Source organism: Plectropomus leopardus, chromosome 4 (genome assembly GCF_026936395.1).
Source record: "Plectropomus leopardus strain MGB_pleo_1.0 chromosome 4, ASM2693639v1, whole genome shotgun sequence".
NCBI lineage: Eukaryota > Metazoa > Chordata > Actinopteri > Perciformes > Serranidae > Plectropomus > Plectropomus leopardus.
Genome location: NC_142179.1, coordinates 21,228,068 through 21,246,815, shown reverse-complemented (window position 1 = coordinate 21,246,815; position 18,748 = coordinate 21,228,068). Strand labels below are relative to the sequence as shown.

The following is an 18,748-nucleotide window of genomic DNA, read 5'->3' as shown; positions in this document are numbered from 1 at the left end:
ACATAAGACACAAAACTTGTAAATTATGGAATACATTTTTTTTATAAAAAGTGACATCCGTCCAATTTTATTTTTTGAGGCATTATTCTATACAAAACATGTATAATGTACTAAATCCAGGGGTTTTCCCACAAAAAATACAAACAGCTCATTGTGCACATGCCACTCAGGTCGGTATTTTGTTCACAGAGTCCTATTTATACAGGAAAACACAGGAGCACTGGTCAGAGTCGTGTCAAAGCTGTGACAGAGACAACAGCGTTCAGGGAACTCAGTCGTCTTCACCTCCTCCAGTTTCCATCGCCTCAAGAATGCCCTCCATAACTTCTGATTTTCGCTTCTTTTTGGTGGCCACTGACAGGATAAATAAAGGATAGAGGAGAACAAATAACAAGGATGACAGAAATGAATTAACAATACAGTTGCTTTGATTTTTGCATGTTTTATAAAACACATTCGGGGTTTACCGTGAAAATGTTGGGCTGTTTTCCGTCTCAGTGTCTCTACTGTTTCCTCAGCATCAGCCCACTCCAGCACAAGGCGTCTCCCGTAAAGATGGGTGCTGTGGCAAAGTGCAGCAAACGCTTTCTATAGAGAGAAGAGGGGCACAGCATTAATGATTATAGTAATGTACTTTAATAATTAATAATAATTTTATAACACCATGCCTGAAAGCTTACATATACACAAACCTTAGCATCCTGTTTGGTGAGGAAGTCAACAAAGCCAAAGCCTCTATGATTCCCTGAACCAGCTGCTTTCTTTGGAAGACGGACTGTTTTCAGTTCCCCAAAAGTGCTTAAAGGACAGAGGGAAGAAATCGTAGTTTTATTAAATGATCTCACTCTGAGCTTTTTCCACACATTGTGTAAATAAAAAAATAGGCTTGTGTATGTGATGGCTACCAGAAGAGTTCCCGAATTTCTCTGACAGTTGCTTGGAAAGGGACGTTCCTCACGAGGATCTTGGATCCTGTCTGTTTCTTCTCCTCTTGCTTCTTTTTGCGAGACACATTAGCAGTCCTGAGCACAGGGGTAAAGGGACAAACAGAAATGAGGTTTACACGTCAAACTGGAAGATAAATTCTGCCCCACAAACCCTTATAGTCAATATTTCAAATGAAAAACATTTACCAATAAGTGATATATTCATGCACATTTCTATTTATACGGATACCAATATTTTCAGATTGATGCTAAAGCAGACACCTAAAGCACTTAATTAGCAAGAGTCCTCTTTATTACTTAACAGTATTTTAAAAAATAAACTTGCCGTTTTACAATATATTAAAATAGATGTGAAATTCCAGATTTTTATCTGTAAACATTGTTATCATTCAACACAAAGTTCAGTAAAGCCTTCTGATTTACAGCGTACCTTGTGGCTCTCTCAGAGATCTTCAGCTCTAGCTGGTGATCATCCACAGTACAGTGCTGGTGGAGTTGAGACAAAGAAAACTTTAGCCAAGAACCAAAGTGTACAGATGGGCTGTGAGAGTTTCAACAGGAGAGTGTGGACGGTACCTGCAGCTGCCTCAGGGCTTTCTGTGCCGCCTCCGCTGTGTGATACTGAACAAAACCGTAGCCCATGGACAACATCTTGCCTGGAAATCAAACAAGCACTCTAAGGTCATTGCTAACTCTGATTCAGTGTGAAAAATACAACATTTACCAACTCTGATACAGAGATAGCAAAAACAAATTTTACCAACTACTACTGCAAAGCCTGAAAAAACACACACAGAGGACAGATGTTTCCCTTTAATAGAATCACATGTTCATCTATAAATCTTTTTTTTTCTGAACCACAGTATAAACTGCTGGTGAATGTTACTTTCATGTATGTTAAAAGACAACTTTGGAGATTCAAGACCTGTTTTATCTTTCTTTTTGGAGATGGTGCAGGATGAGATTTTGCCACATTTGGAGAATGTCTGCAACAAACAAAGACAGTAATATTAGTCATGTTATGATCAATTTATTCCGTGTTGTAAAAAGTGACTGAGAGTTACATTTATGTCCCACCTCCTTTAGTTTCTCCTCTGTTGTGCTGAAATTAAGATTCTTAATGAAAAGAGTGGAACCAGGAACAGATTCTTCTTCCTCCTCCTCCTCCTCCTCCTCCTCCTCCTCCTCTTCATCCTTCTCTTCTTTCTGTGCCTCCTCTTTTTCTAATACTTAGTGGACAGATCAAAAGATATTTTGGTTATTCCAGTAAGTACTAAAATTGTAAATTGTGCTGTATGTTTAAGACTGTGTTAAAGGGATTTTACCTGGTTCTGGTTTGGCTGCCACAAACACGCCCACAGGTGCCCACTCCAAATACAGCGGGACGTGATGGAACTGCAGTTTTCAGAGGTACAGTCAGCACAATAAAATCCTTTTAGGTGTCTCAAACACAAACTGCATGAGCCAGCTTTGCTACTATAAAGTCATACACACCTTGCTATAAGCAAGCCGAGTGAAGGCACGTTTTGCCTCAGTTGGCTCGAGGAACTCGATGATGGCGGTGAGGCCTGAGGGCGGCAACAGCACGCGGCCCAAAGAGCCATGAGGTGAGAAAAGCTCCTCCAATTCTGACGCCGTCACTCCAGCTGGAAGGTTTTTCACCAGGATCACAGTTGTGCTCCTCGCGGCTGCCGCCTGCACTCCGGCGGAAACAACACACCAAAAATTATGGGTACAGTAAATCGTTTAAAGACAATTTAGAAACAAATAAATGGGAGTTCGTGACAGGCATACCTGACTAAAGGAATCCAGACTGACACCGTTGTCTAGAAGAAACTGCCGAGTCTCCTGAACAATCTGTGTCTCTCCCAGAGCCATCCTCACCGCAAGACTTCCCTTCGACTCCTGCAGAGGACAGAGGGCGTCAACAGGTGTAAACAAGTTAAAGTTAGGACTTTTTAATGCCTTTCTCACAGCACATTAAATGACATATAAGACCAAATTTGTGATGGAAATACACATCAAAGTGAAAAGATACTCTTTCTGTGCAAAAACACTGACGTCAGCTCAAAATGACACTGATACTCTCTTTGCTGAGAAAAGATAAACTAAGGAGCAGACTGGCAAAGAAGAACTCAGTTTCACGATGCAAACTCATAGTATGGTCTAAATGCATAGCAGGGGTAAAAACAGGAGCATTACATGTACACAGGTGTTATGTCTGTTCCCCCTGAAAAAAAGTGCTTCTTTTTTGAAGAGATGTGACTAATCCAATCAGATTTTAAGGTCTTCTATTAGTTAGTGTGTATTTAAAACACTTTAAGACTTTTTAAGGACATACTGCTGCCCTTTATGGAGAAACTTTATATGTGCACTGCTCAGTGTGCCTAATGATTCGCGTGTTGATGTAGCTGCAAATGATGAAAAAGGATGCATTCACACAGACAACAGCACTCTCATTCATATAAATGGCTGTGTTGGCTCAGCTTGGGTGCCAAAAGACTGAGGACTACAGCAAAAACATGCGCAAAGTTATCCAGCAAAAAAGTTAAACCTGGATCAACTTCCACCAAAGAGTAACGAGAAGACATCCAGCGAGATTCTGCTTTGGCCAACAGAATATTTGCAAGCATGAAATCCTGGTTAATTACTTTTTAACATTAATGTCATATTTTTACTGTTAATTACGAAAGATAAAACACATCCACCTAGGTGATTTTATAGAGCAGCAAAATCATTGCACTTGATTTTTTAAATTATTTTTATTATTATTCTATTTCATACCTATGCAGTGTTTTGGCATCTGATTACAAGTCTTCAAACTCATGGATCTGTTACCTTTGGTGCCTCAAGTATTTGCATTACCAAAGCATTGCTTTATTGAGAAATGGTTTTACGGTCTGAACACTCACTAATGCTAGAGTAAAAAACACACTTTGGGGAGCATTCATATAGAAGAAGAGCAGCTGCGTTACTCACATGGTCCAGGACTTGGCTTTTTGTGGTGTTGTATTTTTCAGCAATGGCATCTGCCACTGCACTTGTGCCCAGAAACAGGGTATTCCAGTTGTGAGAGCTTGAAGGAAACATTAAATTAATAAGAGGGATGAAATTATCCAGACACAAAAAAACAAAGAATCATCCTTGTGAGTAAAATTAACAAAATCACACACACGGACCGAGAGGGTTAATGTGATCATATGTATACCTGGAACTTGCAGCTTTATTTTTAGCATCTTTTTGCCGTTTGTAAGACGAAGAGCCGGGACCGCCAGCATCTGAGTCAGTCTTTTCCTTCTTCAATGTGGAGGGAAGCAGGTGAAGCATCCTCCCCTGAAAGAGCGAGAGAATTACTGTCGTTCTTCTGCCTCAACTTCATTCAAAAGTCAAGATGTACTTCTAACCCCAGAATGCACTGCAGGTCCTGTGGTCTACAGATGTATCTAAAACGTCAGCCGGAGATTAAATACCTGAAATATGTGCCCATCCAGCTTAGCCAGAGCTGACACAGCATTCTCTGGTATCATGTACGTTATGAAAGCGAATCCTTTCGGTCTCTTGGTTAGATTGTCAATAGGGAAGAGCATCTCAGATATCGGACCTGCAAGATTGCAAAATTAAGGATAAGGATAAAAGTGAAAACCTTTTGTGAACTTGTAATAAAGGATTTCTTTTTATTTCACCGTGTTTAGCAAACAGCTCTTTGATCTCCTCCTCGGTGCAGGTGTAAGGAAGGTTCCTGATGAAGAGGCGACCGGACTCTGCAACATCTTCCTCCTCCTCATCCTCCTTAAGCTTCCTGGTGAAGTTTCGGTCAATTTCTTTGTCTTTTCTGTCTCTCCTGCCTTTGCCCCCAAAGGCGTCAACACGGAAGACCTCAATGTAACGCCCACCTGAAAACACCGGCAGAGGATCCGTCATGTTAGCCAGGAGGGATCACCACACAGGGAGCTGATCTCTTTTTTTTAGTTTATTTGCACATAAATGTATATATAAAATAGAGACACTGTGAGGAACATTGTGCAGGAGAGGTTAGAAGCCAAAATGGCTTCAGTAACGAAAATTATACCAAAAAAGAAGAAAAAAAGATTAAATCAACAATTTCATAATTAATCAACATTTCAAGACTAAGCAGCAATACAAAATTAATAGAAATCTCTGAATTATTGTATTAATAAACACAAGTTGAGAGGCATTACAAAAAAATCAATGAAATGTTATTAATCTGAGCAACTCAAAGCCCTTTTTATTTCTTTCAATTTAATATACATTGAAAAATGATGCACAAACATGAGTATATGATATAATATTTTTTACCTATATAGTCTTTATTCTTCTTCAAGGCCTTTTCCACCTGTTCCTCAGAGTGCAAATCCACATATACATATCCTGAAACACACACATACGACTCCTGATACTTGGGCCTGTATACAGTCAACATAAACATAAATAATATAAAATATTATTAGTGTACATTATGCTGAGAAAAATGCTTGCAGTTACAAACCTGTTCTATTTCCACTTTCATTCTTTCCGATCCTGATCGCTGCAGGTTTCAGCGGCGTCATGAACTCTCGGACTTGTTGCTATTGATGAAAAAAATGTTACAATATGTCACAGATGCTGCACACTGATATTGTAGAATATCTCCACTGCGCCTCTGAAACCAGGAAATTCTTATTCACTCACCTCTTTCACATTGAACGGGACTCCTCTCAGCTTCACTGTGAACTCAGTCGTCGGCTCCGTCTGCAACAAACAGATGCTGGAGTAAACCAGAAAACAAATACTGTGCTGTATCGAAAAGTGATGTTTACATTGTAGATTTCTTTGATAAGTCACCTCTTGCTTGGCAGGTTTCTTTGCTTTGCTCGGCTTCTTCTCCTCACTCTCATACGCGCTGTCTGTGTGCTGCACATGACCACCATCATCCTCTTCATCACCCCCATCACCAGCGTCCTCCTCTCCACTCTCCTCCATGATGTCGTCAGTTTTTGCCACCTTTGAGCGCAGGTACTCCATATCTGATAGGCCAGACTTCAGTGCTTCTTTAGTGGCACCTGAAAGCAACAACAATGCCCATCGATCACGCACACACTTTTTTCTTTCTTCCCTTTTCAGTTCATAATGCATACCTCTGTTTGTAATGTAAAGCATTTGTAATATGGTAATACATGTTTTCATTGTTTGTAGTTTGGAATACTGTAACCAATAATCTGTACATGAACAATATGTATATATTTATTTCAATTAGTATATTGAGGATCATAGTCACAAAAATTTTGTGAGTAAAGTTTTAACAACTGGGCCAGTTCAGATGCTGCACCCTCAAATGGGAGTCGCCTAAAAACATAAGCCCTTAAAAAGACCCGCCCCCTTTTACCTAAACTAAGAAAAAAAACTAACCCTCATCTTCCTCATCCTCATCCTCATCTTCTTCTTCTTCTTCTTCTTCTCCTTCTTCTTCTTCCTCGTCTGAATCAAAGTTTAGATAATCATCCGAAGCAGGCTTCTTTTTGCCCTGAGTTTTTGTCTGTCCACCGTCAGGATCAGTTGTTCGCTGCGCGGTGTCGTTTGCCCAGGTTGGTGCTTGGCTTCGATTCTGATGTACTGACAGAAACTCCTTGAATCCCTGGTCTTCCTCTAGCTGTGACACGCAACAAGTGGACATTAAATATCAGATAAACACACAAAAAGAAAGTAACGATGGTAAGTAACGGCAGTCATTGATAAACTTATTATCAAATAGCAAATAGCTTAATTAAGTAAGAGTATTAAGCAAATAGCAAAATTAATCATTGCATAAAGTAAGTATAATATGAGGGTTAGAGTATATTCATGTAGATCAGAAAATGGATAATGTAAATACGTGGTTACATAGATAACTTACATTGTTAACATTTAACAGCAGACAAACTGCTGACTGATACGTTTACTCACATTTCCAAGTGCACTGTTAATTTCCTTTTTCTGTTTCTTTTTCTACAGACAGAAACAAAAAAAACAACATATTGTTATACAAGTAGAAGTGACAGTGATGCAGAATTACAACTATTATATGGTGAATCATAAATATTTATCGTATTACAAACAACAATGAGAGTTCATACTGGAAGGAAATCAACAATCTTGCAGAGTGGTGCACAACAACAGCCTACTGCTCACCGTCAGTAAAACCAAGGAGCTGATTTTTTATTTTAGAAAGGAGGCAAAGAAACACACACCCCTGTCTACATCAGCGGAGCTGAGGTGGAGCAGGTGAACAGCTATAGATTTCTTTGATTTAATATCACTGAGAACCTATCTTGGTCATCGCACATCATCACCCAGGTTGAAAAAGCACAGAAAACGCTCTGCTTCCTATGGAAACTTACGCAGGCTAAATTCCAGAGCAAGATCCTGGTTAACTTCTACAGAGGAGCAATAGAAAGCACACTGACTGGAAACATCATAAACTGGCACGGTTCATGCACGGCCAGGACAGGAAGGCTCTACAGCGGGTGATTAAAACTGCCCAGTACATCACTGGTTCCCATTCACAGAGCATCGGTGACCTCGGTAAAATGAGGTGTCTGCACAGAACCCAAAGGACACTGAAAGACAGCAGCCACCCCAGCCACAGTCTGTTCACCCTGCTGCCATCTGGAAAAAGATACACAAGTATCCGCTGCAGAACCACCAGACGACAGAGCAGCTTCTTTCCCCAGGCTGTAAGACTCCTCAACTCCCTACTTCGAGGCTAAAAACATGTAACGGGATTTAAAACATAGTGAAAAAATGACTAACAACTCTACCTTGTACCTTGTGAGTTAACCCCATTATTATCCACTAATAATACATCTGAATACACTATAAACATCTAGAGCATAAGAGAGGTTTTAGCAGGATATCTTGTTGTTGTTTCGTGTAACTTCCCTCTGGTGACTTTGTATCTGCAGGTACCTTTTTGCTGTCAGGGTCAGCAGGAGTGGAGGGTTTGTCCGGACCTGAACTCTGGCTGTGTTTGCTCCAGGCTTTAGCTTTAGTGGGATCTCCAAAGGATTTGCACATCTCCACCTGAAATACATGACCAACAACCATGCGTGGATCACATATGGAGACATGTCATCAATGTAAACAGGGCACGTGTGACTGAGGCCATACCGTCACTCTGGATGTGTCCACGAAGCTCTTGTTGAAATGTTTCAGAGCTCTGGTCGCATCTTCCTCCGCTTTAAAACCCACGAAGCCGAACTTGCGGAACTTGCCGTCTTTTGTAAACTTGAGGGTGCAGTCTGTCACGGTGCCAAAGGCAGCAAACATCGACCTGAACCTCTCCTCCTTCATCTGCACACAACACACACACACACACTTCACTTACACCTTCAGGTGGACTCAAATTAAGCCAAACGCGTACTGACAGCCGGGCGGGTTACTTACCCCGTTAGGGAGGTTTTTAACGATGAGTCTCGACATAGTTGTAGGAGTTGCAAATCCACTAATTCACCATTAGCTAAGTGTTTTAAAAATATGTCAACAAACAAGCGTGGACTGTCCTCCAGGACGCCATGTTAAGTGGGTGGAGCTTCTTTCTTCTTCTTCTCTTTAAACCAGCTGATTTTAAGCCAGCACACGACCGCCCTCTGCTGGACTGGAGTGTAAACAGTTACAGAAAGTCACCTCCCTCTAAAGGCTTAATGTGTTTATTTCAAGTTGTTAATGAAATGACTGTATATTTTCCTTGATCAGAGGTAAACATAAAATGACATTCATGTAAAAAGTGTTGCAGCTGCACATTTGAAAGAGGGCTTGCTTGTACTTTACTTGAGTTTCAAGGTAAAAGGGCTGCGCATAAGCCCATAAGACTTTATTGAGCCGTAACAGTAGTTCCACTTAACTGTGCATGGAAAGTCAGTGTCTGTCAGCATAAAACAGTCAATTAAACAGGTTTTTCAAACATTGTGAATCACCACAACCACAAGAGATCCTTGAGCATACAGTCATACATGTTTACACAAAATACTAGACTGTCCAGTAGTTTGTGAGATTTTTGAATGGGCCTAACTCAGTTTCAACAAAAATATTTGATTTTATGTTGATTTCCTTTCCCTTCACAAGCTGGGTACTTGTAAGACCTGTTCATACACAAGGCTGAATTTCTGGGGGCACCATGTAAATCCCTGTATGTCAATTTTTGTGGTAATTTTTACTGCAGTATCAGCACCACTAAGGACCAATATTAGCTGAAGTGAGGGACAGCTTTAAGGTAGGCCCTCCTTTATCTTGAGGCCCTGTTGTGTTCATGGGCCCCTGTGTCAAAATCTTGTTTAAACACCTTTCCTATTGTTGTTTATATTGTCAACACTGTGTGACCTGGGCTTTTTGTTCTGTCCCTTTTGTCACTGAAGGATATAGATCAGATTACTATAATGGGCCACTAAATCAGATACAGGATATTTTACTTTAATGTGTCAGTCCACATAATTATTCTCCATTAATTTTGTTCATCCTTAATGCATATATCTCCTTAAATTTGGGATGTTCTTCTAAGTGGCGAAGGAAGGAATTTCCTCAAAAAAGAAACATAATTCCACGTTTCTCTTGGCTACCTAATTTTAATCCTATTATAAGAGTAAGGAGTCTGAGCCAAATACTTATGACAGGTACTCAGTAGGATTACTGAAACTGAGTAGCCTTGTTTTCTTGTTTATGCTTCTGAGTACATTCTGAGGCAACTTTACTTGCACAGAAACAGATGTCTGATTAAACATAGTGTTATTTTTGGAACAGGCAACAATGTAAGAGAAGCCTTTTTCATGCTTTTGAGGTACAACTGTCAACCCCTCTAACTTTTAGAGCGTTTCGTTGCCACATGTGTTCAAGCGCAGGGTTTCATATGAGCTCTTTCTTAAATTCTTTTCTCGTTCATGCATATAATATTTTGGTTGTTTGAGAAATATTTAGGGCATGTATCAATATTTCTCCGACTCAGTCCAGCCATGAGACACAATTCAATGAACGCTTTGTTCTGCAGGTCACATGCCACACTTAAAGGCCATAACACTGAAATAACAGGCAGCTTAAATGGCATAAAAAGTTCACTTTGTGCTCATTCACACTGATTAAGAAGCATTTTTTTCATACACTGACCTTTATTGAAAAATCTCAATGGAGCACTCTGTATAAAAGTTATACAAATAATACCAAAATTTTAAAAGTTAAGATCACTTCAATACATATCTGTAAGTGAACTAAAAGAAATGTAATTTATACATCTCAAGGCAGCTCAAGCCAGGCACCATTTTAAGCATCATGTTACATTATAGCGATCTGTCGACTTTGTCCTTGGAAGTTGCTCATCTTTGTGATGTACATTTTGTGAAACATAAAATATTTAATAATTGCTTGTTCTCTGAGTAATGGGTTATATTTCATATGGAAGTTGATAACAGCATCATCCCCGCTCTGTCGCCACTGTGGGACTTTCTGTTGTTGGAGGACTGAAACTCATTTTGAATTTCAATGAAAGTTTTGTTCTTGGTTTCAGGAACAACAAGGAATATGTAAATCGCCGTCAAGGAGCAGACAGCCAGGAACACCAGGAAACAGTACTGCTGCAGCCCGAGCTGTGCAAACAAAACAGAATATGGGAGACCAACTCTATTAAACACTGAAGCTTTAACATTTTTGCCCTCTTTTGAAACATACCAGGTAACAATACATTTTTGGGACACCTACCAGAATAAAAGGGAAGAGCAGGCCGATGAAGAAGAAGCTGAACCAGTTCAAAAGCCCTGCGATCATGTTCGCTGCAGGGCGAGCAGTTTGTGTGAACAGCTCCATAGTCAAGATGTTGCTCACGCCACCTTTCCAGAAGAAGAACAACAAAAGAAACCACTGTCAGTTACAATAGTTGTGCAACAGCAGCTGCTGAGGAAAAACTTCAGCGGACGGAAAAAGTCAGTTACCTGGTCCTAAGCCAAAACTCAGGATAAAAGCAAATACACATGCCATGCTCAAGTATGGAATTACTGGGCTGGCATCCTAAGAGAAAGAAAATCACACAAAAGGAATTTTAGCACAAAGCAGAGGTCCTATCTATAATCAGGTGTAAGATATTGCACAAAACTATAGTTAAAATATATTTCAATTTTGATTTTTACGATGTCATATCTTGAGGATAATTACCTGAAAAGAGAGCGTTAGCGTGAATAAAATGCAGCAGATGCTCATCAGTGTGTATCCTCCCGTGATGAGCACTTTTCTTCCCAGACAGTCGATGAGCAAACCCTGTGAGACACACAGCATGTCACAAGACCAGAAACACTCTGCAACGCTTTTTCGGAATTTACTTTGACCCATCGTGGAATAATGTCTGTTTTGGTTTGGGGGCGCGCATGGAATGGGGTGTTTGGGAATCCTCTGCCAGAAAACTTTAAGCATCAAACACTTTGAGCATCACAACACTTTTCCTGAATTCTGGAGATTTTTTATGCACTGATATGTGGGTTTTCTGCATACATTTATGGTGTACATTTCTGTAATCATTTCAAAAATAAAAGTCCTCTGCTTATTTCATGTTTTTGTTAGGGGGGATAAATGCACATGTTCTAAATATTGACGGAGAAACACATCTTCACACACACACACACACACACACACACACACAAAAGGTGAAGAAATATCAGTGGACCGACTGACCAAGCGACTTACTGACCAACTGACAGAGCAATTATGCGTGCATTATCGAGGTTAAAACAATTAAAATGTAAAACTCATACTTACACATGTTAAAGCCGTGATGCATTCACAAGCGCCAGTTCCAACAGTCACATATGGTATGTGATCATTGGGAATAGCAGACTGTCTGAACAAATAATCTGCATAGAAGTAAATCTACAGGAAATACAGACAAAAAACCTCATTACAACTAATATTGCGAAACAAAATCATTCTGACCAGGACAATCATGATGTGTCATTTTGATATCATCCCATGCCTAATTAAAAAACAGGTATATAATCATGTACGTACGGCATTGATGCCGTTCAGCTGCTGTGCAGTGTTGAGCAGCATGATGGTGAGAAGCTGCCAGCGGACACTGCGATCAGTGAAGAGCTCCCAAGGTTTCTTGGCCTGGAAATTAGCTAAATTATTCCTCTCCTTCTCAATATCCTCCCATGCACCATCACAGCCAGCATTACCGAGCAGTTGCTTCAGAGCTGCAGACGGGACAAACACATGACAAGCACGGTCTAGTTTTCCTCACATGCACCATTCCTCTCATCTGACCAGGCTACGGGGGCTATTTTTAAGATTATGATAAAAAGGTTTCCTGCATCAAACCATTTAATATTATCATGGCATTATCAGGATGTTTCTCACATGCTTGAACTCACTGCCAAGAGGAAAAATCTGACTGGTGATTCCAGACAATGGGAGTCTTCAACCTTTTAGACTAAAATGTCATGTGCACTGAATCAGTCTTTGCAGGCAAGAGATAAAATCACACAGTTTGAAAAGAAGTTGCAGAAGTTGTAGTGTAGGTTTACCTTTTTTACATCCCTCATCATCTCCTTTGTCAATGAGCAGGTAGCGCGGGCTCTCTGGGAACCAGGGCAGGATGAGGAGCTGCAGGATCGCTGGGACACACGTGGTGGAGAGCAGGATGGGCCAGTACTCTTCTACGCCCAGGAGCTCTCTGTGAAGAAAGCACACAGACATGTCTAAACAAAATCACGACAATTCAATTTGTAAACACAGATTCTGTGGAAAGGTTTATTTTGTCTGAAAATCAAAGTACTGCATTGAGGTGCAGTGGTAGTTCGCACCGTTGCCTCACAACAAGACGGTATGGCAAGGGCCCTTCTGTGTTTGCATGTGCTCATCGGGTTCTCAAGCTTCCTCCCACACTTCAAAGGCATGCAGGTTATGTAACTGGTTGCTTTAGATTGCTCGTAGTTGTGAATGGAGTGGTTGTATCTTTGTGTAAGACCTGTGATAGTCTGGTGACCTGTCCACATCGTACCTGCCTCTGCCAGTTGAGATCTGCTCCCTGCAACCCTGAATCAGATAAGCCGTTACAGATAATCAGCTATGTCCAGAATTTACTTACTTGAGGCCAACCACTTGTCCTGTCAAGATCCCAGCTGTGATGAAAATAGAAGTTCCCGTTCCCATGGCACCACGAAATGCAGTTGGAGAAATTTCCCCCAAATATAGAGGCTGAACACAAAGGCCAATGCCTGTGAAAATAAAACACGCTTAAAGCCACATACAAACATTTATCTTTTTTTTGCACATATGAATTATATACAGATGTATTTCAATTGGGTGGGTTAGGGTTAGGGTTAGGGTTAGGGTAAGGAATAAACTCTTAACATTTGTTTCTTAAGTATTTACCTGCATTAATTCCAGTGAGAAGACGTCCAATGATGAGTAACTCATAGAATCCTGTAGGGTAACTCAGACCCATCAGCAAAGCGGCCACTAATGCAAATGCATTATTGGCCAACAGCGCCCCTTTCCTGGAAACACAATCTTACATTAGAACTTTAAAACTGAAATACAATATGGATCCTCACCAGCCAAAAATATGCCATAATATTTTCATGTCCACACCTCCCCAGCTTCACAGACAATGTCCCACCGACTGTTGCTCCTAAGAGTCCTCCTATAGTGAATATGGACACAATAGTGGACCAAAGCAGGGTGAGAACATCTGGTGAAATGTCTGTGTGGTAACGCTCCCCCCAGGTTTGGTTGATAAAATCGTGCACATACTGGAGAGAAAAAAAAACCCACAATATGCACATTCAGCAAGTGAAATAAAAATAACTGATCACTGATGTAAAATATTTAAAAGAGAAAAAAGAAAGATTTGCACATGCATTTAATAGACACCACTATGCAGTGGATATGTAGACCTACTGTTAATGAGTGATGGGAAAACATCGTTTCAGTGCAGTTACATCTGAACATAATCTTTGAGGTTTTTAACATGAGATCAAGAAAATGTTAATACTGTGCATGAATCCAGTGACAGACAGTAGGCTTATTACCCTTGTGGGTGCATTGATGACAGATATATTATATCCATACTGAAAGGTTCCCCCTATACACGCAGCACAGGCAGCCAGCAGAAGTGATTTGTTTGGAATCTGCAGTAAAACATAAACACAAAACAATTATTCGCATATAATGATGCAAGAAAGCTGTATCCCACCGCGTCTGCAGATCTTAATTTTTATAATCCACATACCTTTGATGGCTTTTTATCTCTGAATTCTCTCAGAAGAAGAGGCTGATATTCATCCGCGAATTTTGTTGACATTTTGTCGCTGATGAGTTCAATACTGTCAGCAGTTTGCGCGTTAAGAGTTTGCTCCCACCAAGAAAAACTGAGGCTAAAACATGGCGCGAGGAAGAGTTTATCCTGAGGATAATAAAAGTGATCTGTTGTTAGAGAGTAACCGCGACGCGAAGAGAATCGACTCTAACTTTCCGTGTTTATCGAGATTTCACGGCATCAGACCGCACAGTAGCGGCAGTGACAAGTTCACCGTCTCGCCTTTATTTCTCCAAATTTAACAGAAAAGAAGCATAAACGCGAAGAAAACGTGGAGCAAAACTGGTTGGATTATCCAGAAAACATAAAATAAAATATAAATAAGCAATTTTTTTTTTTAAAAAGGAGAAGAATGTTGTTTATTTCGGGAGCATCCGAGCTTCCCAAAAAGTCACACAGGAGGCGGAGAGTCCAAACTGACTGCTGAGTGATGAACAGACAGCAGAGCTCATTCAAAATCAAATTAGATCTATTCAGAGTAAAAGCACGTGTTTCCCAATACATGAGTATTTTTTTTTTATTGTTTTCGCCTAACAATATTTTTACATATTTTGTATCTTTTATCAGTTTTTTCCCCCACATGTTATGACGTCTGTGAAGATGCCACACTTTATTGTGCATGGAGCATTTTAGGGATATGTGGTGAATAGAACTAGAGCCTAATAAAGATGAGGTGTTTTGTTGATGTTTTCATTGCTGTTGTTGTTATGTAGGTGGTATCCCAGCCAGCAGGAAACGTTCCCACAACATTGGCCAACCTTACCTACAAATTCCAGCATATTTATAAAAAGAAAACATTTTAATCTAATGCTCAAAACATATGTTAAGCATTTCAAATAAGGTCCCTATAATGTTAAATGCTGACAAAGACATTTTGAAGGCATCATTCTGAGGATGTTTTGGTGATGTTCAGAGGTGACAGATCATAGAATCATCTTTTATAAAACGTTACCACAATGTTACATGAAAACAAAGGAAGAACATTTTTAAAGCAGCATTCAGAACATGTTATTTTTTTAAATTAAAAAGTGATGTCATGATTTTTAAATGCTTTTTTTTTTACGTTTATAGAGAATGTTACCATAACTTTAGGAGGAATGAACTAAAAGAAAACTTGGTGCTGAAAACGTTATTAAAACATTGCATTAGTTGCATTGTACCATTCTCAGAACGTTTTTAGAACCAAAAATTGCAAGCCAGGATCATTTAAAAAAATAATCTGACCATTGCTGTAATATCATACATTTTCAAAAACAAACAAACCTAATAAAAAGGCTGTAGGCTATTTGTGCATGTATGTGCATGGAGTAAAAAGGCTGAGAATACACTTAATGTACAGTATTGTAATAATCAGTCAGGTTCAGTAAACTGAGTGTTGACTCGCCCTGTGCTTCATACATTAGAAGAGCAGTCAGCAAAGTGATGTGACCATCTGCAGCAGCTACAGTCTGTCTGTGTGCTCATTTTAATAAAGTTAAGGGATTACCAAGGTTTGTCAGTTTAAAGGTCATAACTCGATGTTGTTATTGTCTAACATTAAGAGGAGATTGATGCATGTGAGAAACTGAATGCAGAATCATTTAATGGAGTACTTAATGTCTAAAACTGCCATACGAAGTAGGCTACAGTACAAAGGATCTACAACCAGAGATTTTTCACAACCTGGCAACCCAAAACTTGTTCTTATTAACTGTCTTTAATGGATCTACAAAGCATAAAAATACTATTTTATCATATAGCCTATTATTGAATGTGATCTATTAACATAAACTATTCATTACAACTTTTTACAGAAAGCCTTGTGGAGTGGTGCCACATAGGCCAATTTTGGATTACATTCACCTTTCTCTCCTTCACTTTAATTCGCGCACTTATTCATTTGAGCATCATGCAATAAGCGTAACAATAAATAAATAAGAAATAAACCTCGTCACCTGTCAGGCAAAAAAAGCTCTGCTGTCCAGGCAAACGATCTCAATGCTCCGCAAAGCCTTCATCTTCTCGCAATAATAAAGTGATTAGTTTGAACTCACCCCTCTCTTTGATTGTGCAGACTCCTCACTTGAATTCATTTTGGAAGCTGCTGTAGAATAATGTTGAATAAAGCGTTTATAATGGATGCTCCACTTCAGTCTAGCATTTACATAACGGCAGCCTGTTGTAAGGTGCAGCATATGATCTCAGCTCGGAGGGGGACGACTCATTAACCCCTGAAAGCACATTCCTGCCTCATGCTGAAGCTAAAGGGGGTGCTGCTGCTGCTGACCCAAATACAGAAATATGAATTGCTGTCTAGATGAACTGAATGGGACTACTCACTTGATGTAGCCTACCAACTTAGAAATATATACAGAACTAATGTTCAGCATTTATATGCCAGAAAAGAGCAGAATCTGCGGAGCACTGGAGACAGGAGTACCAAGATTCATACAACTGTCTATAAATTGCATTTTCAGTAGCATAATATAATGTTTTGTTTAATATATTGTGATTACTAATAGTGGAATGTTGTGTTTGAGAGAAGCCATCAAATTTCCACTGAGGGAGACAATAAAGTTTCTATGTATGTATGTATCAGTCTATCTATCTAACTATCTATCTGAAATATGCATTACTGGTCAAGTCAGAAGGAAACACAAGGATAAATGTTAAAATTGAGTAATTAAGTAACTTAATTAAAATAATAAATCATTTTTTTTGTTTAAGGTGGCCTTCCATGACTTTATTCAGTCACAGCAATGATTATGACGTGTTGATAAACTTTAGGTCTCTGATAGAACAACTACTCTCTATATTTTCAGCACACTACTGCCAATATCAGCCTCTATTAGAGTTTTTAGGAACATGTTGCTCTGCACGCATTACTCAAAGAGTTGAGTAGTTTACCAGCCAAAACTGTTAATCCTACAAGAGCCTTTAAACATTTTGGTCATGCCACTGCCTGGTCATTTGAGCCTTAATGTGAAAATCCATCCCAAAATAGAAATAACACATTATTCCTTATTCCCACGCTTGTTATTCCCAAAAACTGTACAGTTCAGTTTTGTGAGCGGCAGATGGTGTGTGGTGAAGATGCCATCCTCAGACAGGTCCTGGAGCTGCTCCACAAACAGCAGATAGACAAAACTCTCATGTGACTTTAGCAGCTCCAGGAACATCATGTGATTCACAGCTGGAAGCACAAAATCCAAAAAAAAAAAACCCCCAAATATCTCTGAGTTACCAGACTGAATGTACTGACTTTACACCTCTCCTATTAACACAATGTTTAACTAGAGTTACTGTCTCACAGTTGCATGCCTCTGCGGACCAGTCAAGTTGCAGTTACAGTTTACATGCATGACTGTCTAGATTCATATGTAACCATGACAAAAGCTTTAAATATGGATACTGATGCAAAGAGACCACAAATTCTAAAACATGGATACTTCACACATATCTCCCCCTCAGCAGCACAGAAGATCTAAGATCTATAAAATCACCACAGCTACGAGATGTCACCAATTCAGAATCTGACCAAATGTCTCCTCCTCTGTTGCTGAGATGTAAGATTGATTAATGGCTGGAAGAGTGTTTCTACAGAACATTATCATGTTGCAGTGAGGTTGACCCTTTGAATATAAAATGTTATCATGTTATCTTATCAGATATTATTGTAAAATGTTGTCATAATTACCATATGAATTCTTGAGTGTGAGTGTCGGGTGTGTATGAAAAGGTATACACAAAAAGTTGCACTTCAACTGCCAATTGCCTGATTGTGTGGATTAACAAACAAATAAATTACACACACACACACACACACACACAGACACACATACACACACATATATATATATATATAACGTATATAAACGTTTTCTGTGTTATATGACAATTTAAGGGCTATACATTTTTTTTGTAAATGTTGTTTATCTTTCTTTCTCTCATTAATTAGAAAAGTTTTAGAAAGGTGATGAGACGCATACATGCCTTTGTTTTGAAATATAATGCTCTTATGTTTTATAAATTTCTCTACTGCCATGTTATTTTTTGGGTCTTTAAACAAGTCCTATGATGCAAGATTTTCTATGCAGGTTTTTTTGTTTTGCAAATTAAATTAATTTTGAACATATTTGTCATTGTTATTTGTATTTATTTATTTTGTATTATTCATGCATGCTATTTGACACCGCTGAATTTGGGCTGAGCCCCAAATGTTGACAAAATCAAGGGCATTTCTAGGATTTAAGGACATCTCTAAGATTTTAGGACATATCTTAGATTTTAGGATATTTGCAAGATTTTAGGACAGTTCAAGGATTTCAGGACATTTCTAGAATTTTAGGACATAATGGTCTTTGTTAGGACCTCTGCATGGGTTGCAGAAGACCCTCCACTGGCACTTTTTTGATAAACAAGCTCTATTTGGATGCTGTTTTACACACTCTGGCATCTTATGTATACTGAAAGTACAAAAAATAAAAAAATAAAT

At 39.3% G+C, this 18,748-nt stretch overlaps 2 protein-coding genes across 3 annotated transcripts; both read right to left on the bottom strand.

The window, feature by feature from the left end:
- Positions 1–23: 23 nt before the first annotated feature.
- rbm19 (RNA binding motif protein 19) lies at positions 24–8,510 on the bottom strand. Its single transcript, XM_042488051.2, has 24 exons — positions 8,367–8,510; positions 8,091–8,273; positions 7,890–8,003; positions 6,888–6,929; positions 6,354–6,594; positions 5,790–6,007; positions 5,637–5,696; positions 5,455–5,533; positions 5,265–5,336; positions 4,631–4,840; positions 4,418–4,548; positions 4,156–4,280; positions 3,927–4,023; positions 2,742–2,852; positions 2,442–2,642; positions 2,273–2,342; positions 2,025–2,176; positions 1,873–1,933; positions 1,524–1,603; positions 1,378–1,433; positions 906–1,022; positions 693–798; positions 468–588; positions 24–354 (listed from the first exon to the last, which is right to left on the bottom strand). Exons 1-24 carry the CDS (start codon positions 8,400–8,402, stop codon positions 272–274), a joined length of 2,766 nt encoding a protein of 921 aa, XP_042343985.2. The 5' UTR covers positions 8,403–8,510; the 3' UTR covers positions 24–271.
- Positions 8,511–10,067: 1,557 nt separating this feature from the next.
- slc2a11b (solute carrier family 2 member 11b) lies at positions 10,068–16,433 on the bottom strand. 2 transcript variants are annotated; one of them, XM_088076039.1, is made up of 12 exons: positions 16,308–16,433; positions 13,988–14,086; positions 13,548–13,708; positions 13,329–13,453; positions 13,042–13,171; positions 12,479–12,627; positions 11,961–12,148; positions 11,712–11,822; positions 11,115–11,216; positions 10,895–10,970; positions 10,665–10,792; positions 10,068–10,552 (listed from the first exon to the last, which is right to left on the bottom strand). In XM_088076039.1, exons 1-12 carry the CDS (start codon positions 16,344–16,346, stop codon positions 10,358–10,360), a joined length of 1,503 nt encoding a protein of 500 aa, XP_087932165.1. In that variant the 5' UTR covers positions 16,347–16,433; the 3' UTR covers positions 10,068–10,357. The 2 variants fall into 2 exon arrangements, with proteins under 2 accessions (XP_087932165.1, XP_042344676.1); XM_042488742.2 differs by lacking the exon at positions 16,308–16,433 and adding an exon at positions 14,188–14,741.
- Between the last annotated feature and the right edge of the window lie 2,315 nt (positions 16,434–18,748).